Genomic DNA, 22,800 nt, shown 5'->3' on the forward strand with positions numbered 1-22,800 from the left:
TTATTTTCCACTATTCCACTATATCCATCTTCAACCACCATATAATTTATCAGCATTTATCAGACGCCCTTATCCAGAGCGACTTACAATCAGTAGTTACAGGGACAGTCCCCCCCCGGAGCAACTTCGGATTAAGTGTTTTGCTCAGGGACACAATGGTAGTAAGTGGGATTTGAACCTGGGTCTTCTGGTTCATAGGTTACGTACTAGGCCACTACCACCCTCTATAAGCATATTAAACCACATTTCTTACATGAGCGTTGTGTTATTTTATCTGTCATTATTTAATTTTTATAGCCATTCACCCTTCCTTTACTCAGTCGTCCTTCATACTATAAGTATAATTTCAATAGTGAAAGTGGTACGTTTCATTACAAACACTAAAATCATAAATGAATCATAAACATTAAAATGTGATTATAATTCTTCCTGATTTCCTCATATAACAATAATGAGAAGCAATTTTAAATATATTCCTCGGTTATATAATGTTTATTGTTAAATTGATGTGGGCGTCGCTTCCCCTCCGAGCCGCGGGGTGGCAGCACTGCGGACCGGAGCCCGACCAGCGTCCCGGTGCGAGGCGGACAGACACGCGGTGGAGATGGACGCGGCCGAACTGTTCAGGAAACTCGGCCGTGGAGCGAAGTTCGACCTGAAGCGGTTCGGCGGGGACGCCCAGAGGTTCCAGGTCCGTTCCGTGGTTGCGCGTCAGTGCGGCGCTGCCGTCGTTTTCTCAGCTGGACGCGGCTCTTCTCTCCCGGCAGGTGAGGAAGGTGGCGAGGCGCGGAGACGGCGGCGCTGGTGGCTCCGGGTCCGAGACGGTGGCTCCGAGTCGCGAAGGTAGCGAAACGCAGACGGAGAATAATCCCAGAGAATCCCAAATAATCCCAAAATAATAATCCAATTTTCAGATGATGACGATATGAATGTGGAGGAGAGTAAAGAGGAGATTCGCAAATTATCTGTGAAGAGACGCCAGCAGCTTCACCAAGAGAAGGTTGGGACCTTGGAATCCTTCACTCAGGAAGTTGAAGGTCCAGGAATTCTTTGCTGAAACGTTATTTCTCACTTTTCAGGTGAACCAGGTCAGACACCAGAACCGGATCAACGTCCACGGCAGTGATGTTCCCCACCCTGTCTGCACCTTCGAGGAGCTACAGCAGGAGTACCAGCTCGACCCGCGGATCATCCAGAACCTCCGAGACGCCGGCTTCCAGAGCCCCACGGCCATCCAGATGCAGGCAATTCCCCTCATGATGAATGTGAGTTCGCCGCCACGATCCTGAATCCACTTTTTATATTACTCTGAAGCACCTGCTCAGGGACACTTACCTGCTAGGCCACCACCACCCTGTGGAATCATCATGAGCATCATCATGGCCTATAGAAATGACATCATCACCATTCACCAACCACAACGTGGAAGTTGTGTCTGAAAAGTTGATGACAAATGATGAAGCAGAATGACCAAAGTTCTCTCTGATGCAGAAACATCTCCTCTTCAAGCCTGGACTTGCGTGTCTTCTGTTTCAGAGGCGTGAGTTGTTGGCATGCGCGCCGACAGGTTCTGGAAAGACCGTGGCGTTTTGTCTGCCGATCCTGGCCCACCTACGCCAGCCTCTCAACGTCGGCTTCCGAGCGGTGATCCTGTCCCCCACCAGAGAGCTCGCCAGCCAGGTTGAAGATCACGATGAAGACCTGGATATCTGTGCTTCTGGATTAAGGTTTTTATTGCTCATGCTTTCACTTCTCTTCCCTCAGACACACAGAGAGCTGAAGAAGCTGTCAGAAGGTCTGGGCTTCAGGATTCACATGATCAACAAAGGACATGATGCTACCAAGAAGTTCGGCCCCAAGTCTGCCAAGAAATTTGGTGAAGGACTTTAACGGTCCTGCTGCATGCTGGTGGTTTTGATTTCCAATTCCTTTTGTTGTACTGAAGGTCCATTTCTCCGTAGACGTTTTGGTGACGACCCCCAACCGCCTGGTGTACCTCCTGAAGCAGGAGCCGCCCGCAGCGGACCTGAGCAGGTGAGGGTGAGCCGGGCGGCCGCTGGTCTGGTGTCGGTGGAGCTGCTCTCATCTCTTCATCTCTCTGTTGAACAGCGTTCAGTGGCTGGTGGTGGACGAGTCTGACAAGCTGTTTGAAGACGGACGGACGGGATTCAGGGACCAGCTGGCCGCCATTTTTCAGGCCTGCAGCTCCAGCCAAGTGCGCCGAGCGCTCTACAGCGCCACCTGTGCGCCGGACGTGGAGCAGTGGTGCCAGCTGCACCTGGACAACCTTGTTAGTGTCAATATTGGTCCAAGGTGAGACTTGATTCATGCAATGGCCTTGAGTGAGTGAGGGAGGGAGGGAGTTCTTCCCAAGTTCTCCACACCGCCCCTCTGCTACGTTCCCTCCACCGGCTCCCAGTAGCTGCACGCATCAGGTTCTAAATACTGATGCTGGCCTACAAAGCCAAACATGGAGTAGCACCATCCTACCTCACAGCCCTTATTACACCTCGCACTGCACCTGGTATACTCCGAGCCTCCAGTACTGCTCGCCTGGTCCCTCCATCTCTGAAGGTAAAAGGAAGACGCTCATCTAGACTCTTCTCCATCTTGGCCCCTCGGTGGTGGAATGAACTTCCAGCTCAGTCACTGAGCACCTTCACACGGCAGCTCAACACCTTCCTCTTTAGAGAAGATTTAGATGAACTTGTAACCTTCTTCTTGTCTGACTTCTGTATAGAAACTAGAACAGAGTGAATAAAAAGATTGTCTTCATAGTTGGGGGTCCTAGTGAACCAGAACTGACCACTTCATCCATGGTGACATGGAAGCCATGTTACAAGTCGCGTCTGGTAAATGCCGTAAATGTTTAATCACTTTGTGTTCAGGAACTCCGCACCACAGACAGTGGAACAGTCGCTCCTGTTTGTTGGGGCTGAAAGTGGGAAGCTGGTGGCCATGAGGGACCTCATTAAAAAGGTTGGTGTGTGTATATGTTCTTCACACACAGGTGGAAGTAGCCTGGTGTGAAACACTGACCTATGAACCAGTGTCTCTCCAGGGGGTCTGTCCCTGTCACCCATCCTGCCTTGGTCTCCACCGGATGTCAGATATAGAGTGGCGTGATGTAGGATGTTCTGCTGGAGAGGAGATTAACGTTTCACCAAACCTTCTCCCCAGTCACATAATACCGCAGCATCCTTCATCCTGGCTTTTCTGTTGGTTTTAATAAGAACGTGAGTTCTTCTTGTCCTGGTGAACACTGCTGTGTGTCCTCGTTTCAGGGCTTTTCACCCCCCGTGCTGGTGTTTGTGCAGTCAGTCCTGAGAGCGCGAGAGCTTTTCCACGAGCTTCTCTACGAAGGCATACACGTGGACGTCATCCATTCAGACCGCACTCAGCAGCAGGTAGTTTACGCAGCCGTGACATTTTTACGTATGCGCCAAATATCACAGTCAGCATGTTCTCTGTCCTCTATTAGAGGGACAATGTGGTGACCAGCTTCCGCTCCGGAAAGATCTGGGTCCTTATTTGCACCGCTCTGCTGGCCAGAGGCATCGATTTCAAAGGCGTCAACCTGGTGGTCAACTACGACTTCCCAACCAGCGCTGTGGAGTACATCCATCGCATCGGTCAGTGCTGCTTCTCCCGCCGTCCTTTACTGCTGCCAACAGTGTCCCGGCCGTAAAGAATCAGACGTCCTTCTTCTCCGTGTCTTTCACAGGGCGCACAGGCAGAGCAGGACACAAGGGCAGGGCGATCACCTTCTTCACAGAGAGTGACCGACCCATGCTGCGGAGGTAGCCAACCCGTAACACCGGGACCGCGCCCACCAGTCCGGTTTAACTTCAGTCTGTGTTGTTCCCATACAGCATCGCCACAGTTATGAAACAGACCGGATGCTCCATCCCAGACTACATGCTGGGATTCAAGAAAACCAAGAGGTTGGTCCCCTCGAAATACACAATCCCAATATTAGAAGCTCGGGCAGGCCAGTCAGCCAATCCGCTCACTTGGTTGGTTCTGCTCTGCTCGTAAATCATCTCTCCATGTCCGGGAATCATCTCTCCAAGTTGTAGCCCTGCCTTGAGCCCTTCTAGAGTCCAGACGAGACCAAACCTTGACTAAGAATGAATGTCTGTGGCTCTTCTCTGCAGTAAGATGAAAAGGCAGATTGAGAAGAGACCTCCATGGAGGGCGACCATCCGCACGACCCCACGCTTCCTCCTTCAGAAAGGCAAGAGGAAGAGGTGAGGGCATGAACTTTTCTCATGGACCATGAATATACTGTCTATAAAGAATGGAGTTTATTACTACTGAGATTCAAACAGTCCAAAGCAGTGAGGGAAATGAGGACAATGACAATGTCCTCCATGTTTGATGAACCATTAGCAGGATCTCTGCAGCGTGGAGGACATTTTCGTCCTGATCAAAAAAAACATATTGTCCGAACACAAAATTGAATTCATTAAAAGGCTGAGAATGTGAAATAAAGATCTTTAAAGCTTGTTCACGTACTAGTGCCATGTGAATTATAGCTTAGTAAAGTGAAATTGTCAGTGCGAAGGACCTTGTGCACCGACCCATAATACAGTGCAGGTTGAGACAAGCAGCGTCATTGACTGCGAATCTGTATATTTACTGAATACAGTATAAAAAATGATGTATAATATGATGGTATATAGTAGAATGTTCTCAGCTGTCTTCACCATCTACTGTAGACCAGACGGTGAGTTGGAGTTATGCTGGAGAAAACGAATAACATTTCCTATTTGCATAGCCAGGATGAGTTAGGAGATAATTGCCAACTTCCTTTATAAAACTAGATCTAGTGACGCAAATACCCCAAAATATGTTTCAAATGTGGAGAGTAATTTGTGCATCTTCTAGAATTAGATATTTTAATATCTAATTGGGTATTTGCATGTATTTACTGCTCTGAAGCGACAGCTGTTAGATTATGTAGGAACATAAATAGTTGTTTAAGGAGGAAATATTGATCATGGGCCCAGTGTACAAGGATTTTATTACTGCAGTAGTATAAGTATGAGGCTTTTATATGAATTTGTTTAATTAATTTGTGTTTTCCAGGAGACCAGGAAAGAAAGTCACTGCACCTGAGAGTGGACAGCCATCGGAACCGGGGACTTGATGTGGACATTTCAACATGTTGCCTTTTACTACAAGGACTGAACTGTGTATTACTGCTAATGGAACATGTCAGTGGTGGACAAAAAGCTGTTTAAAAATGTCACGTGATCACGGTCACACTGAGATAATAGAGATATTAGAGCTTCAACCGTTCCCGAATTATTTTTTTTCTATAAGCAGCGAAACACCCCCGAAGCGTAGTGTTTCCACCCCATGTTTGGATCCAGTTTTATAAAGGAAGTTGGCAATTATCTCCTAACTCATCCTGGCTATGCAAATAGGAAATGTTATTCGTTTTCTCCAGCATAACTCCAACTCACTGTCTGGTCTACAGAGGATGGTGAAGACAGCTGAGAACATTCTACTATATACTTGGTGGGGGCAAGGGTCTTGATGGGCCTAGTGGTTATGGAAGCGGCTCCGTAATCAGAAGGTTGCCGGTTCGAATCCTCTCATGGCTGATGTAATCACAATCACTTCATCTTCACTTTGTCTCAATGGCCTTCTACAGGCCCTACAGTTGACCCCCCCACACCTGACCCTTCTGCACACAAGGAGTGAGCCTGTAGGTGGTGTCAGTGCTGGGTTGGGGACTATTTGTCCAAGCAGAGAAAAGTCCTACAGGTTCGTGGAGGACAGTTCAAAGTAGATTTCATCACAATGTCCATTATGATGCTACTGGTCCATTTGAAGATCCCTGAAGCTTTAGCTGTTACGATGGTGGTGGCTGTGGTGACCCTCTGGTCCCCATGGTGGTGACCCCCTGCTACGTTTCATGCCAAGTCGACTCGTCAGCAGCTCATTGCCAGGAACCAGGATCCACACAGTCATGTGTGTACAGGGAGTGTAGCACGGGACTGAGGACTCACAGTCATGTAGGGATGTTGTTATTTACCTGAGTGCTTTTCCTATTTGCTCTGACTTTTGATGAAATGAATTAAAGTTCCCTCTGATATTACTAATAATGTACGAGAAGAAACACCATTTATATTAGTTTAATATTTATTACCCCCAAAATTTAGACAAAAACTGGGATAGCCCCAAATAAATTGATATGTCAGTAGCGTGTCTCGGTGGCTCTGAGGTAAGAAGGTGCGGTGACTGAGACGTGTACAATAGTGCCGACTGGTGATTCCTGCCCAGCCTGTCACACCTCCTCCACCAACGGAAACCCTGGGGACCATGGTGACCTCAGCGCATCGCTCACCTCACCTTCCCCAACTACATGACGCGACACTCATCAGTGGACAGGACGGTAGACAACTGCCGCATTGTCCAGGTTACAGGGTCTTGTTCACACTGCTAACGTTCACGCCGGTGTTTTGGTGTCACCTGCAGTCGGTTGGGAACCCTCGTACCCTCACATCTCGTAACCGGGCCTGCAGCTGTGTGGCAGTTGGGTCCTGAGGTCCTGGTCACCATTGCGGTCTGTCACTCGTGGAGCTCCGCTCCTGGTCTGGCATGAACTCTGCCAGCTGTTCTGTGTCTTGATGCAAGTCTGCTGATGACACTTTGAGACGCACCAAGTTCACGAGCAACATCTGACCGCCTGCCACCGACCCCAAGCCATGCCATGTCCAGGTCACGCTGCTCGTCTGTTAAGTGACGTCGTGTGTTCATGGCTGTTTGAATGATGATCTTGGAATTATTTACTGATACCAGCTTTTTATACCCACAGAATGTTGAAATTGATGTCACGTTGAGAACGGTTGTCTTGGTATTGTCCCCAATATAAGACACTCCTGTACACAATGAGACCATTACATAGAAACCACAAAATGAGGTGTCTGTCACCCCAATAGGGGCCCAAGGCTGCAGCTGAAACAACCAAACCTCCTTCAGCCTGAAAATATCTACTCTCAATCCTCAAAGGTCGGATTTATCATAGCAGAGCTGCAATAACATTTAGCAACTGATGATGACCATTTTCATACATCACGACATCCTAAACGTCTGAGGGACGTCCGGGTGTGAGGAATTGTTGAAAAGGATGGAGTTTTTTGCCAGCGTCCTGGGATCGTTGACCCTGGGAGGACCTGCGGGACTGGCCTGTTCTTGTAAGTTTGGGACAATGGAAGACGAGTGTATACAGGATCAATCAACAGAGCATCCCAACATGATAATTGTGTCATCAGATGACCTCACACTCGCCAAAGCTGTGGAATTGTGGAGTTAGCAGCTGAATTGGCGTCTCACCAGGCACAGGCGCCCCGTGCTAGGGGACTACTTAACTCAGGAGATCCTGGAGACGTTACACATAAAGTTATGGCCAACAATGACACACAGTTAACAGGTCAACTTTGAAGCTTTTTGTGTGTATATATGACAGCACTGCTGATCTTTAATATCTTCAGATATGTTCCCACGTTAGTAACACACAAGCAATAAAACAGGAAATGCCCCTGAAACACATTTTCCTCATGTTTACTGATTTCTTCAAGATTTTTTATCGTTAACCGAACTTTAACTTGTCCTGGTTCTCCAGCTACAGTTCTTATAAAACGTATGTACATTCTATCATAGTAACAACTGTTAAAAGGGCATCTTCATGTCTGTCTGTGTTCCAGAACATGCTGCTCCAGCCCCTACGCCTCTGGGTTCTCCTCCGACTGAGGCCGCTGGGAGCTCGGGTGGCTGCCGTCTTTCATGGGCCTGTGGGGGCAGTAAGTAACAGCAGATCTTCATTAAGCTTTATGCTGCATTCAACTATTACAAGTTGTGTTTAACAGAGAGACGAGTGGAGAACGAGCAGAGAGACGAGTGGAGAACGAGCAGAGAGACGAGTGGAGAAAGGGCAGAGATGAGTCGTGAAAAGACTCAGAAAAGATAAAACGAGAAGAGTCCAAGAGAAGAGGCCGATAGGCCTGTTGACAAAAGACAAAGAGAGGAGTCGAGAACAGGCAGAGAGGAGACAAAAAGAGGCAGAGAGATGAGTAGAGGCCACCACTTGGGGCAGCGGTGGCCTAGCGGTTAAGGAAGCGGCCCCGTCATCAGAAGGTTGCCGGTTCGAATCCCGATCTGCCAAGGTGCCACTGAGGTGCCACTGAGCAAAGCACCGTCCCCACACCTGTCATGGTGCCCACTGCTCACTCAGGGTGATGGTTAAATACAGAGGACAAATTTCACTATGTGCACCGTGTGCTGTGCTGCTGTGTATCACATGTGACAATCACTTCACTTTAACTATGAATACAATCTTTTTATTCACTCTGTTCTAGTTTCTATACAGAAGAAGGTTACAAGTTCATCTAAATCTTCTCTGAAGAGGAAGGTCTTGAGCTGCCGTGTGAAGGTGCTCAGTGACTGAGCTGGAAGTTCATTCCACCACCGAGGGGCCAAGATGGAGAAGAGTCTAGATGAGTGTCTTCCTTTTACCTTCAGAGATGGAGGGACCAGGCGAGCAGTACTGGAGGCTCGGAGTATACCAGGTGCAGTGCGAGGTGTAATAAGGGCTGTGAGGTAGGATGGTGCTACTCCATGTTTGGCTTTGTAGGCCAGCATCAGTATTTAGAACCTGATGCGTGCAGCTACTGGGAGCCAGTGGAGGGAACGTAGCAGAGGGGCGGTGTGGGAGAATTTGGGAGGTTGAAGATCAGTCGTGCTGCTGCATTTTGTATTAGTTGTAGAGGTCAGATGGTACATAGTGGTAGACCAGCTAGAAGGTAGCTACAGTAACCCAGTCGTGAGATTACTAAGGACTGGACCAGTAGTTGGGTGGCCTGGGTTGACAGGATGGATTCATCTGATATTGTAGAGAAGGAATCTACATGAGCGGGAAAGATTGCTGATGTGAGTCGAGAAGGAGAGTTGGTTGTCTATTGATACTCCAAGGTTGCAGGCATGACCAGGAGCAATGTGGAGGCGGGGTGACGTGTCAAGAACAGGACGAGAGAGGCGTCGAGAAGAGGCCGAGAGACTAATCGTAAACAGTTAGAGACGAGTCAAGAATAGGTAGTGGGAGGAGTAATGAACAGGTAGAGAGAAGAGACAGAGAAGAGTCGAGAACAGGCGGAGTTCATTGCCATGAAAGCAGAGAGTCCAGCAGGGGAATTCTGCTTAGAAGCAGGAGTCAAGCAGGTAAATTGCACAGAGAGATGAATCTAACTATTATCACGGAGCACCTCAGGCACCCACCAACAGCGCAACGAACATCCACGGAGACGAGGCAGCACCAAGGAGAGCGACCACCCATGAACAACTAGAACATGGCTGGCTGCTGCTTCCAGCACCATTAACTCCAGCCCCGGCGCTGATAAATAGAAGCCCTATGCAATACGGCATAACTCCACATGTTCATTCATAGTTTTGATGCCTTCAGTGAGAATCTACCAACGTAAATGGCCATGAAGATGAAGAAAACACGTAGAATGAGAAGGTGTCCAAACTTTTGGCCTGAACTGTACATTTCAGTGCGACTGTGATGTGAGGTCTGCCCTTCAGTTTATATTAAATTAAAAAGCATTCTAGGATATTTGCTCACAATTCACAACTTTATATCACTTTATAGTTAAAACAGCAAAATCTGAGAAAGGGCCATTAGTGGACATCACGAGTTTCCAACTTACTGCATCTCAGCGCTGCTCTTGGCTGCCTGGTATTTTTGTTTCTTCATATGGTGGGTGATGAACCAGACCAGAAGGATGACGAGGACACATGCTAGCAGGGCACCAATTACAGCACCAGCGATCACCCCATCATGCGACTCTGCAGATACAGGCATTCAAATATTTCACTTCTATTATGATGCATTTTTGACTAATTAATTTGGCCACTCTACGCTGAGAGTGGCTTCTATGTCGTACAGGCTCCGCCCTTCAACTGACTTCCCTATTGGACATATCCCATATTCCCAGTGGTGGCCTAGTGGGTAAGGAAGCAGACTTGTAATCAGAAGTGGCACCAGATGTTACTGAGGTGCCACTGAGCAAAGTACCGTCCCCACACACTGCTCCCCGGGCGTCTTTCATGGTGCCCACTGCTCACTCAGGGTGATTTATTAAATGAAGAGGACGCATTTCACTGTGTGCACCGTGTGCTGTGCTGCAGCATATCACTTCACTTTCACTTCACTTATTCATGCGGCTCCAAGTATTTCTTTCTGTGGCGTTTGTGTCAACTTCCTTGCTTTATCTGCATTGGCCCCAGGCGTGAAGCTGAGGAGTGCACTGCTCTGGAGAGCAGAAAAGCAGGTGCAAGGTGCACTACACGGTGCACTGACCGTCTGAGGCTGTAGGACAAGCACAACGAGATGATGGTGTGGCACTTGAGCAGCTTAGCATGCATGGGCTTATAGACTCCATACACAACAGAGTGGCAGAGACGTGCTGCGCTTCACACGGAACATTTTTGCAGGGTGGTGTGCAGACCGTGGCTTCTGCCCGACTGGACTAACCTTCCTTCAGAATCATTGTGCAAGGTATTTGCACCAGCAATTACTGCCAGCCACCAGGGGTTTGGGACCCTTTGCTAGGCACCCATTGCTCAAACAGTTTTACCAGGGGTTTGGCGGCTGCATCCCAGAGATTGATTCCTCAGTGGGATTTGCAGCTGGTGTCAGACAGACTTAGTCTGCTGCCCTTTGATCCACTGAATCAGGAGCTCAAGTCTGAGTCAATTCTTGGCTTCTGCAAAGCGAGTGGGTGACCTGCGAGCCCTCTCTGTCCATCCTAGGGGAAGGTAGCATGGTGACATTTAAGCCCAACATGGCTTATCAGCTGAAGTTGCTGTCATCATTTTTTAGATGCTTGGTAAGGAAGCAGACCCGTAATCAGAAGGTTACCTGGTTCAGAACCCAAAGAGCCAAGGTGCCACCGAGATGCCACTGATCTAGGAACCCCACATACTGCTACCCAGGCACCTTTCATGGCTGCCCACTGCTCACTTAGGGTGATGGTTAAGTACAGAGGGTAAGAGTACAGAGGGCATGTAGCTCATGGCTTGCAGTGATAACCGACGGGGCGTGAGTGGGCGGGGCATACCTTCCTGCAGCGTGATGGTGCAGGCTGCAGAGCCCACAGTGTTGGACGCGTTGCACTGGTACTGACCAAACTGGAACTGTGTGATGTTGCTGATGACCAAAGATCCAGTCTGGACGTCTGCAACGCGGACAACGAAACGGAAATTGAAAGTGAGCATCAGAGGTCAGACACACGCACCTGAATGGGAGCGTGAACTCACTGCTGAGGCCCAGGACGCCGCTCCCTGCACCCTGCCCAACCCTGCTCCAGGTGTATGTTGGCGGGGGGTTTCCCTGCTCGCTGTGGCAGGTGAGGGTGACCAGATGACCGCTCTCCACATCACCATGCACGGCACAGTACGGGTATGATGGCTTCACTGACAGGAGAACATATTCATACTTTTACACCGTTGCACTCAGAGCACCTGGGCTGGTTCCTGACAATCTCTAGCATGCCACCACACCTAGAGGCTTTAGTGTGCTTCAATCAAACTGAACTTCGATTTTCCTCGGGTGTGATTCCTCTTATCCGGTGTGTGCGGTACAGCACCAAACAGGACCAAACCCTACCCTATCATGCAGGATTAGAAGATATTTCAGGAGTCTTAAATTTACCCAAAACATTAACCAGGATGCTCATCTCGTTCTGACCCGTCACGTCGGGCACGTTGTTCACCTCGCAGGTGTAGGTGCCCGTGTCGGCCGGCTGCATGTTGCTGATGGAGATGGAGGCGTTCATGCTGGTTTGTGGGTTGGAGAGAACCGTCACGCGATTCTCAAACATCTTCCCGATGGCTGTGGTTCCGGCCTGATAATACAGAACCTGACAAGAACAGACAAGAACAGAGTCACTCTGAAGGCCTGAAAATAATACAAATAGAACTGTTGTGTGGATTGAGGTGTGTGATGTGTGTGTGACTATGGTTCTGTCCCGAAATCCCTTTTGTTTAGTTAGGGTGTGTCTTGAATAGGCAAACATCTTATCTAGCTCTCTCTCTCTCTCTCTCTCTCTCTCTCTCTCTCACCCACACACACACATTATGGACAGTATGTCGCCAGTGTGGGTGAGTGTGTGTTTGAATGCAGGTCTGTGATTACAGGGGGAACCTGGTCATTGTCCTTCACTTCATTTTATTCTCTTTGGTACCTTTGCAGAATTGTGTAGATGATTTGATGATTTAAAATGATATAAAGCAAGAGGTCCAGTCTGCTGGGGGGATCCTGGTCCCAGTACTGAAACAGAAAATGGGTCTGAACTCACTGTCTCCACCTGGCCTGCCGACTTTTGACCCACAAAGTACCACTGCACCACCAGGTTGGTGGTGGGGGATGAAGAGCTGAAGGTGCAGCCCAGTGAGATTGTCCCACCCTTTGTAACATTGGCTGTCTTGGCTGGAACATTCACCAGGATGGCAGAGCTGCAGCCTGCAAATGGAGTTGAGGAGGAAAATGTACCATTATACACACGTGCACACACACACACACACACACACACTGTTCTGGGGAGGACTGAAGCCCCTTGTGCTTCCTTATTTTTATTAAAGTTCACGAGGAAGTTTTCTAGGTCTCTTGTCTCCTTATCTGATCCCCTCTCGTACCCTGCCACAGCCCAACCCGATTTCCCATGATTCACCTCATCTAACACACAAGTGCCCACAGAGGCTTTTCTCATGTGAAGGCGTGGCCAGGTGGGCAACTGCAAAATGTGTAATCGGAGAATGTGTCAGTGGAACATCAGGTTTGTGTGCAGAAGTTTTATATATATATATATATATAAAATAAAATCTAGAATATTTGTGCAGCCCATGATTGGTTCTCAGGTCCATCAATCATCAGTTACAGATTCATTACAGCCGGTTCATCACTGCTGCTTTACTGAACCCCACCGTAGTAACTGAGGTCTAGAGGTCAGCTTAACATCATACAGACATATAATTATCAGGCGAAGAGGAGATCTTCAGCCTGGCGTTACGGTCATGCCCAGGTAGACGAGTGAAATCGTTTCTCACCGGCGATGCTGAGCAGCAGGAGGACCTGGGTTGAAGTCATCATTTAACAAAAGTTTCCAGTGATCTTGTTAAAGCAGAAGCTGCAGGCTGGACTTCTTAGCCAGAAACAAAAAGCTGTTCTCTGGTCCGGGTCTTATCAGGTGGGCGACGCCCACAGACAAATCATGTGATCAGCAGTGGTGACCAGCACAGGCTGGAGAGCCGTTGTGCTGTTTGCTCAGAATTGTTTGCTTTTATGATTTAAAATGTGATTGTGGACAGGGAGAGGCGGGGCTAAATCCTGATTCAGAACTCCATCATGGTCTCTCGAGCTGCACAATACAACATACACATTCATACATAAAAAAGACTTCAAATGCCATAAACAGTAATGTGAGTAGAGTATGGGGCGAAGATGAGTAGCAGGATGTAGTGACAGTTCCACCAGAAGGTGTGTCCAGGGTGTGGACACCTCCACTCACAAAAGCTGCTGCTAAATGCTGTAAAAACAGTGGAGATGCTTGTGGAACCCAGAGCCACCATCAGTCTGTATGAGGTCCTGGGGGAATTTGTAGAGTCACCATCATCTCCCAGGAACTCGTGTGGACTCGTGTGAAGTATTATCATCCCCACCATCCCCACTACATCACCGCTGCTATCAGAGGTGTGAGGAATTCAAAAGGTTTATTGTCATGTGTACAGAACAAATGACATTTCTCTGTGTGATGGAATTGTTTCTTTGTTGTACACATCCATAATCAGGGGCGGGTGGTGGTTCGAATCCCGAACCTCCGAGGTCCCCTTGATGAAGGTCCCGTCCCCACACACTGCTCCCCGGGCGCCTGTCATGGTGCCCACTGCTCACCAAGGGTGACGGTTAAATACAGAGGACACGTGTCACCGTGTGCTGTGCTGCTGTGTATCACAATGACCATCACTTCACCTTCACATAGTCAGGAACGTCTGGACGGGGACTCCGGCTCTGTGATCCACCTGATCCTGTTTCAGCTGGTATAAATACGTGCCCGGAGTGCCCGGTGTGCCCGTTGTGCCCGGTGTGCCCGGAGTGCCCGTTGTGCCCGGTGTACCGGGTGTGCCCGTTGTGCCCGGCGTGCCCGGTGTACCGGCTGTGTGGTGTATCAACTCTTTTCTTCTGCGATGTGCCGTGCGAATGTGTTGTTCCTTTCGCTACGATGTCGTGACACTGCTATCTCCACCACCATCACCCTGCTGCCCCACCATCCCGGTGTTATTTGTGATGTTGCTGAAATTATGTCATACTGAATTTGAGCATCCTTACCGTATAACCGCAGTCGATGTTTGTCACTGTGCCCCAGAATCAGGGTTGCCATGGAAATGCTTTTGACAGTTCAGCTGTCCTCTGTTCTGACAGAATGCAAACATCTTCCAGGTTTTGTTGTTTCCTTACCAACCTATCTGATCTCAGCTGGTCATGTGACCTGCTTCAGGAACATCTCATTGTCTCTACTTTTCTCACCATAGTTACGACCTGGTTGACTGGGACTTTTATCTTGCTGCTCGCCACTCACCCTCCCTTTCTGCCCTCTGGCATCTGCAGCATCTCCAGCAGGTCATCCCAGCAGAGACCAGCAGACTGAACTGGAGCAGATGAACGTGGCCATGGTGGCTTTTAGGACAGCATTATTGTCTTTTGGAAGTAGGACATGCCACTAAGGAAGCCCTTGAGCGCAGTGCTGCCCAGCACCTGCAGAGGGCAGCGTTGGTCAACAAGGCAGAGGAGCATCAGTGAGACATAGCTACAGAGGAGCAAGGACATCAACAGAAGAGAAGAGAGACTTTCTGTCTTCTCCCTTCTCCTCTACCTGTGATAGAACGATCTATCAGACACAAGATCAGGTCACAGTTTCAGATTCTCTGAGGTACCATCCCCATTGCTGCCCACTACTCATGTATAATGCGTGCTGTGACACGAAGTGACTGTCATTGTGAAACACAGCAGCACAGCACACGGTGACACGGTGAAACGTGTCCTCTGTATTTAACCATCACCCCTGATGAGCAGTGGGCAGCCATGACGGGCGCCCAGGGAGCAGCGTGTGGGGACGGTGCTTTGCTCAGGGATTCGAACCGGCAACCTTCTGGTTATGGGGCCGCTTCCTTAACCGCTAGGCCACCACTGCCCCACTACACAATCACAAAGATCACAAAGATCACTTTCACTTTAGGTGCAGTAGTGATGTTTTGTCGTTTCTGGAAACTGCAGTTGGACTGGTCAACACCAACGTCTAGTTCCCACACAGAGGTCATTGTGTGTTAAAATAGACAGAGAAACATGAGCGTGAGATTGAGATGGAGAGAAAAGGAGATGCTCCAGCTCTGTAGCGCAGATACTGTACCGTGAGGATAAAAGAGGAGGGTTTTAATATTTCATCCGTTACGTTCCTCCCCTCCACGCATCACACTTCTTCAGCCGCATTGATCACACGGAGAAGCCCGGAGTCGCACACCACTGACTGGACACCTCCAAGGGCAGCATCTCTCAGGTCAGAATTGGCCCTCAGCTGTTTCTGCAACACTCAGTTACGTAAGTCCCGCCCCCCAGTTCACTTGTCGCTGTTGTGATCCATCATTCAGGGGACAGAACGCTCATGCTGCACTTTGTAGGCATTATATACACACCAGTACAGAAGCCCAGTACAGAAGATCTTCAGACATCTTACAGCCTCCGAATGTTATGGGCTGGGAATGCTACTGGAGTCTGTTTGGTGACCACGTACTCAAGTCCCCCAAAACTGACACAAAAATGACCATTACAACATCGACATTCCTACAAGCCACACATGTCAGACACTATGAAGAAGTTATTTACCACTAGCAGCCCCTCTGGTGCAGTTTGTGCTCCATGTTAATGCAGCTTTTCAATATTTGATGTTTTTATATGGAGTGCTGACAATAGCAGAGTGCAGGACTACTTCAGCCACTCTGCAGTCCAACTGCACCAGCCTGAGTGCCTCCACAACCACTTCTTCTTCCTTTGGGAGAGTTTCCCAACTTTTTTAAAGCAGCAGATCCACGGAGGGGCGAGGGTGTTTCCAGGATGCATCATCTGCAGCATGGGGAGCTTTTTGCTCTCTTATTTTTTAGTCTGGAGCAGCAACAGATTCTCTCTGTGTTCATTGGGTCCCATTCTGCTCCCAGGCTGGGGTGGTCACCACATCTCATCATGTAGCCATGTAAAACAGGACCAAAAAGTAGATCAGAATGTTGGGTGGTGAGACACTGATGTGATCAGAGCTGACAAATCCATCATTATATATAGAAAGAGGACAATGTTGAGGTGGAGGTACGTTTCCAGTTGTGAGTGTCTAGTGGTGAATATTTGTGCTGTGGTGGAGGTTTTGTATTGAGGTGGAGGTTTTATATTGATGTGGAGGTTTTGTATTGAGGTGGAGGTTTGTATTGAGGTGAAGGTTTGTATTGAGGTGGAGGTTTGTATTGAGGTGGAGGTTTGTATTGAGGTGGAGGTTTGTATTGATGTGGAGGTTTGTATTGAGGTGGAGGTTTGTATTGAGGTGGAGGTTTTGTATTTAGATGGAGGTTTTGTATTGAGGTGGAGGTTTGTATTGATGTGGAGGTTTTGTATAGAGGTGGAGGTTTGTATTGAGGTGGAGGTTTGTATTGAGATGGAGGTTTGTATTGAGGTGGAGGTTTTGTATTGGAGTGGAGGTTTTATATTGATGTGGAGGTTTTGTATTGAGGTGGAGGTTTTGTATTAAGGTGGAGGTTTGTATTGAGGTGGAGGTTTGTATTGATGTGGAGGTTTGTATTGAGGTGGAGGTTTGTATTGAGATGGAGGTTTTGTATTGAGGTGGAGGTTTTATATTGATGTGGAGGTTTGTATTGAGGTGGAGGTTTTATATTGATGTGGAGGTTTGTATTGAGGTGGAGGTTTGTCTGATGTGAGTTTTATGAGGTGGAGGTTTTGTATTGAGGTGGAGGTTTTGTATTGAGGTGGAGGTTTGTATTGAGGTGGAGGTTTTGTATTGAGGTGGAGGTTTGTATTGAGGTGGAGGTTTTGTATTGAGGTGGAGGTTTGTATTGAGGTGGAGGTTTGTATTGAGGTGGAGGTTTGTATTGAGGTGGAGGTTTTGTATTGAGGTGGAGGTTTGTATTGAGGTGGAGGTTTTGTATTGAGGTGGAGGTTTGTATTGAGGTGGAGGTTTTGTATTGAGGTGGAGGTTTGTATTGAGGTGGAGGTTTTGTATTGAGGTGGAGGTTTGTATTGAGGTGGAGGTTTGTATTGAGGTGGAGGTTTTGTATTGAGGTGGAGGTTTTGTATTGAGGTGGAGGTTTTGTATTGAGGTGGAGGTTTGTATTGAGGTGGAGGTTTGTATTGAGGTGGAGGTTTGTATTGAGGTGGAGGTTTTGTATTGAGGTGGAGGTTTGTATTGAGGTGGAGGTTTGTATTGAGGTGGAGGTTTTGTCGCAGCTACACTTCAACTGTGAGAGACACAATGTAAAATATCCAGGAAGTTACTTTTTATGGTTTTTATCATTTATTTGTATAATGATGCAGAAAACAAGTACTTGGCCCCAACAAACAAGCAAGAAGTCTGTCCCTCACAACTTGTTCTAGCTCTTCTACCTGTATTAATGGCACCTGTTTGAACTGGTTCTTGTATAAAGGACACCTGTCCACACCTTCAAACAGTCAGACTCCAACCTCCACCAGGGACAAGATTGAACACTTACAGAAGACTGGGACGAGCCAATCCACAACAGAAAATGGACCCACTGACAATGTCCCTCAGCCAGGGGATCCATGCGAGATCTCATGTCACAATGGCTGGACAAGGCAAGGAATTTGACAAGACAGGACATTTATTACATGGAGCACATGACAGGGGAAACTTCACCAAACAATGACCTGATGGAGAACAGACACAAACAGGGCATCTTTATACAGGTACACAGGTGAAAACCATAAGGAAGCATAGTAACACGGGACAAACATGGAACTCTGGTCCTGACTTCTCACCTTGAGAAGATTGCTGGGACAAAGGTTACTATTAGTAACACACTACGTCGTCCTGCTGCGCTCGAATGGTCCTCCGGCTTAAGCCAGCACGTGTCCATGCCAAAGTTTGCCATCTGGATGGTCCAGAGGAGGATTGAGAGAATGTCATGTGATTAGATGAAAGCAAAATAGAACTTGTGTTTGGAGGGGGAAGAATGCTGAGTTGCATCCCATGAACACCATACCTACTGTGAAGCATGATGGTGGCTGTGTTCTACAAAGGGGACTGGACGACTGAAAAGTAGGAAAGAAAGGAAGGCACAGAAAACTCCTTCCATCCTTCACCGTGAAAGCACTGAAGAAGAAACATGGCTCCAGACCTCCATTTGAAAGTCTGTGTAACAGACCCGGCAACAACCCAGAACATCACAGTTCTTGAGAAGATCTGCATGGAAGAATGGGCAAAAATAGCAGCCACAGTGTGTGAAGACCTGCAGGAAATGTTTGACCTCTGTCATTGCCAACCAAGGTTACAATAAAAAAATGCAAAAATTCACCTCAATATTTTGTATTGTAACCTTGATTGGCATCAATAAATAAAAGAAGAATCTTTAAAAAAGAGACTTCCTGTCTCTCACAGTTGAAGTGTACGTGTGATGAACATTCGACCTCATTTTATGTGGGACAACCTGCAAAATCGTTGACTGCCCCACTGTAGTCCCAGGTTCAAACCCCACTTACTTCCATTGTGTCCCTGAGCAAGACACTTGACCGGGGGGCTTGTCCCTGTTAAACGCTGTAAATGGAGTTATATGGAAGCGGCCAGGGGTTCTGTCCCGGTTTCCTCCCCCCATCCAGAGACTTGTGCGCTGGGTGGGCTGGCGTGTGAGGACTCGGTGGTTTAGTAGTTATGGAGAGGGGTGACGAGTAGGAACGTTGGTGGGATCTGTGTTTTGTAAACTTGAGGTTATATTGAAATAATTCTCGAACCTGGTAAAGACCAGATGGGTTTTTTTATGATGTCCTAGAATTGTCCCATGAATTACTGTTCATCAGCTCGGTATAGAGACGACAGGGCTGCTCCCATTGTTACCGTAGAAGCCTTTATTTGTAAAAAGTCAGTTGGTTTAATTGTAACCCTTTTTGTACCACTTACTGTAACATCTTGTATTGGTAAAAAACACATTTTGCTCAAACACCTAGAAAAGCTGATTGACACCATTACATTAATTGGCACTGACAGAAAAGGAAATACAACTGTATACTATACAAATGCTGAATTAATGAAGACAAATCATACCCTAAAATCAAACTGAACTCATTAATAGACCAACTTAAAAGCAGAACTAATGAGAACAAATCATCAGAGTACAAAACAAAATGCAGAATGTACCGTGATCATCTTCCTATGAGAAAACAACGATAGTAACAAGTCAAACAAATACAGGCAACTAGAAACCAAACCCAAGTCAGTCACGGTGGAACGTTGTTGGCCTTGGTCGTCTGCAGGACATCTTCTCGTGCTCGCCGGACATCCTGCTTAAAGCTGCTGAGAAGTCCTGCTTTATCCGCAGACCAGTCGGCGTGTCTATTCACCGTCTTCTGCCGTACGTAAAAAGCCGGTAGAGAATGGAGATATAACGCTCCGATATTCTTCTCTGTTTTAGCTTGACAGTGTTGTTAAGGTCTGAACACCAGGACCGGCTCTAACACCGTCCGGTAGCCTCAAGGACATGGCGATGGATGGCGAGGGAGAGTCTGAGAATAGTAAAAGTATGAAAATAAACTTCCCAAACCAAAGTCATGCAAAACAAAACCAGTTTCTTTTTCTTGACTGGGCTCTTTTTTGAACGTCAGGTTTTGCTTGCGGAGGAGCGCCGGTGCTGTTAGCGCTTCATGCCTTTAGCAGTGAGGCGAGCTGCTGTTACCAACGGCCCTGTTTGTTTCATGCAGTAAGAAATATAGGTGAAAGATATATTTACAGTACAATACACATGTAATTACACATATACACAAGAGGCAAGAAAATTCACATTGAAATCAGTTCAACAGATTTTTGATGTCCTACTCCTCAATGAACCAATGAGACACCAGATGAAATGCGTACGTGTTCAGGGACAGAGGTGACTTCCTGCTGGAGCAGATGGAGGACCGTGGGATGATGGAGTGCTAAAGTGAAGCCCTGCTGGTTCTGTAACTCCCACCGCGTGGGACTCACCGTCATTACACCACAGCTACTCTGCACTGCACGTCTTATCGGAATTTGGTTGAAATTTGAGATTGTTGCCCTGGGATCTTCTTGTATTTTTTACTCTCTTTTTCGAGACAAGAGTTCAAACAATTTAGCAGTGAACGTTCCTCACAGTTTCAAATGGACCACATCATAGGATTTAAGCAGAATTTAGACTATTAAAAATGGATTTGCAGGGCATCCACACAGCACCACTGGCCAGCTGATCTGCACGAAGGAGCGTCACATTCAGCAGGAGGGTCAGTAACTGACTGGACAGGGACGGTGGTGTCTAGTGTGAAATGACAGTGAGTCCGTCTCACGTGAGCCCATCTCCTGCTCTTCCTGACTCTCTGGATGGAGCATTAATGATTGTTGGACACAGTGCACTTAGAGATTTTTCCTGAAAAGAACACTTCAGAATGGACTATATGCTACATGGAGAAGTCAATGGTGAAAAAACAGACCCTCAAAGACTGGATCTGGCTACAGACGTCAGACCTCTGATCAGAGGTCAGCTGCCACAGGCCACCTCGCTCGATCCCACTATGACTTTCAGAGTTGAGCTACAATGCAGAGTGAGCTACTTCAGTAAAGGCTGAGAGGAGATGAAAGTGCTGGAGGAATCAGGAGCAGGTCAGAACAAAACAAGAACAAAAAGTGAAAAGGAACCCAAGAGGAGATGGATTATAGGCCTTTTTGGTTGTTACTTCAGTTCATGGCTTTTATCACCCTGATTATGCTCGTTTCCTGATTTCCTTATTATGTCACCACCCTTCAGGACCATTTCCATGGAGACGTGACATCAGGACCATCAGGTGTGCTGAACTCTAAATGAGCAGAATGAACGAAGACACCTCCAACAGTCCTGAACAGGCACATTTCACCAACCACCATCATCATCATCATCATCAGGGTGAAGCAGTAGAGCGAAGGAGAAGCAGCAGGTTACATGATGGGCTGAATGTCAGTTTCAGTAGAAAACGATGCTCAAATTCCCCCTAATACACAACATTGTAAAATCTTAGTAAGGTTGATAAAATATCTTGCGCTCTGGAGAACATTAAATGGCTTTCAGACGTTCGCTCATTAGACCACCACAGCCACCACTGCCTTCTCACGTAAAAAACCAACATGACAATGAGGACCGTATCTACAAACGCCGGGCGTACCACAAACGGGTCAAAGAAAGAGCACGATAATACTAATCAGCCATGATGTGGGCGAGGAGGCTGGAGGAGCGAATGCACACTTGATTTACTCGAAACGAGTGGAATGAGTGAAGCGGACATGTCTGCTTTTCTAATAATGTACTAATGACACTCTCCCAAAATGGCACCAAGACAAATCTTTACGACCGGACCGACAGATACCCAGAGGAGCCGCTCCAAAATCCACGAGAATAAGAAGGGCGGGCAAATGAAGAGAATGCAGCCATGTTCACCACCCAGATGGCTGCCAGTCAGCTGGCCAATAAAGAGAACAAAAAGCCACATAATCCAAAAGACGCCCGCTGTACAGAGTAGTAAAGATGAAAGTTGTGTGTTTTCCCCCGAGGAAGGTGCGTGAGTGTGTGTTTGTGTCGGGGGTGAGGGGTCAGGGGTCAGCAGAGAGAGTGAACGGAACCGGATATGATGAGCCACAATCAGGAGCGTAGATAACAGTGAGTATCGATAAAAAGTCCAGTCTTTTGTTCTGTTCTGTTCTTGAGATCGTTCTCTTAGCAAAAATATCATGCAGTCTTCAGTCCCAAATCCCCTGAGAGGGAATCGGATGTTCGCCGTTTGAAGAAAGGAAAAGAAATTCAAAAACGCTCAAAACGTTTCTCCCATAATTACTCTTAAACATTCAAGTCATTCTCTTCATACTTTTTACAGAAACGTTCATTTGACAGGAGTGAGTGTGGGTTTGTGTGTGTGTGTGTGTGTGTGTGTGTACAGAAATATAATATATAGAAATATGCATATACATATGTATCATTGCTGGATATGTGTATACATATTTTCTCAACTGTATCAAAGCCAATTCAATGTGCTCTCAAAATATGGCCCATGATTCCTAGCGGAATGCGCATCAATTGACGTAATACAACCAGTAGATTAGGTTGAAGAATCCAAAGGTGATGGGGAAAATGACCCGGGACCACTTGTCAATGGTGCTGACGTCTGTCAGGTTGGGGATTTTGAGCTTCAGTTTGGACGAGCGTCTCCGCAGCCGGCAATTGGCCCGCCCCCTCATGGCGGCGCGGTCCAGCGAATGGTGGCCGTAGCCGTCGCGGGACGCCATGGGCTTACGGAACTGCACGCCAGAGCTGTCGAAGGACATGACGGAGTTACGGGAGTCACTAACGCTGCTGCCCACGTCGGTCGGCATCACCTCATTGTTCATGTCCAGTGTGGTGAGGAGGATGTTTCCGTAAGCGTCCACCTGCAGGACAGCGTGAGAAACAAGTCAAACACCCACACTCTGCAGAACA

At 47.6% G+C, this 22,800-nt stretch overlaps 3 protein-coding genes across 5 annotated transcripts in view; 1 reads left to right on the forward strand and 2 right to left on the reverse strand.

Moving 5' to 3' along the window:
• The first annotated feature begins 341 nt into the window (after nucleotides 1-341).
• Nucleotides 342-5,844, forward strand: LOC114783007 (probable ATP-dependent RNA helicase DDX52). The gene is made up of 15 exons (XM_028968673.1): nucleotides 342-691; nucleotides 768-843; nucleotides 915-1,000; nucleotides 1,080-1,265; nucleotides 1,537-1,680; nucleotides 1,765-1,876; nucleotides 1,962-2,034; nucleotides 2,110-2,313; nucleotides 2,889-2,979; nucleotides 3,285-3,407; nucleotides 3,482-3,632; nucleotides 3,725-3,800; nucleotides 3,873-3,944; nucleotides 4,158-4,250; nucleotides 5,092-5,844. The coding sequence occupies exons 1-15, from the start codon at nucleotides 605-607 to the stop codon at nucleotides 5,150-5,152; spliced, it is 1,635 nt and encodes a 544-aa protein (XP_028824506.1). The 5' UTR covers nucleotides 342-604; the 3' UTR covers nucleotides 5,153-5,844.
• Nucleotides 5,845-7,736: 1,892 nt separating this feature from the next.
• On the reverse strand, nucleotides 7,737-13,252 carry LOC114782985 (V-set and immunoglobulin domain-containing protein 1-like). Its single transcript, XM_028968633.1, has 7 exons — nucleotides 13,117-13,252; nucleotides 12,369-12,532; nucleotides 11,723-11,930; nucleotides 11,329-11,484; nucleotides 11,130-11,246; nucleotides 9,717-9,855; nucleotides 7,737-7,803 (listed from the first exon to the last, which is right to left on the reverse strand). Exons 1-7 carry the CDS (start codon nucleotides 13,157-13,159, stop codon nucleotides 7,737-7,739), a joined length of 894 nt encoding a protein of 297 aa, XP_028824466.1. The 5' UTR covers nucleotides 13,160-13,252.
• Nucleotides 13,253-19,180: 5,928 nt separating this feature from the next.
• LOC114782987 (gamma-aminobutyric acid receptor subunit beta-4-like) overlaps nucleotides 19,181-22,800 on the reverse strand; it is a 33,961-nt gene continuing 30,341 nt past the window's right edge. For 2 of the 3 annotated variants that reach the window (XM_028968635.1, XM_028968636.1), the window contains exon 12: nucleotides 19,181-22,751. In XM_028968635.1, coding sequence (XP_028824468.1) covers nucleotides 22,398-22,751 — 354 coding nt within the window. In that variant the 3' untranslated portion in view covers nucleotides 19,181-22,397. The remainder of the gene's footprint in view (nucleotides 22,752-22,800) is intronic. The other variant, XM_028968637.1, reaches the window with a different exon arrangement.

The sequence above is a fragment of the Denticeps clupeoides genome, unplaced genomic scaffold (assembly GCF_900700375.1).
Source record: "Denticeps clupeoides unplaced genomic scaffold, fDenClu1.1, whole genome shotgun sequence".
Taxonomy (NCBI): domain Eukaryota; kingdom Metazoa; phylum Chordata; class Actinopteri; order Clupeiformes; family Denticipitidae; genus Denticeps; species Denticeps clupeoides.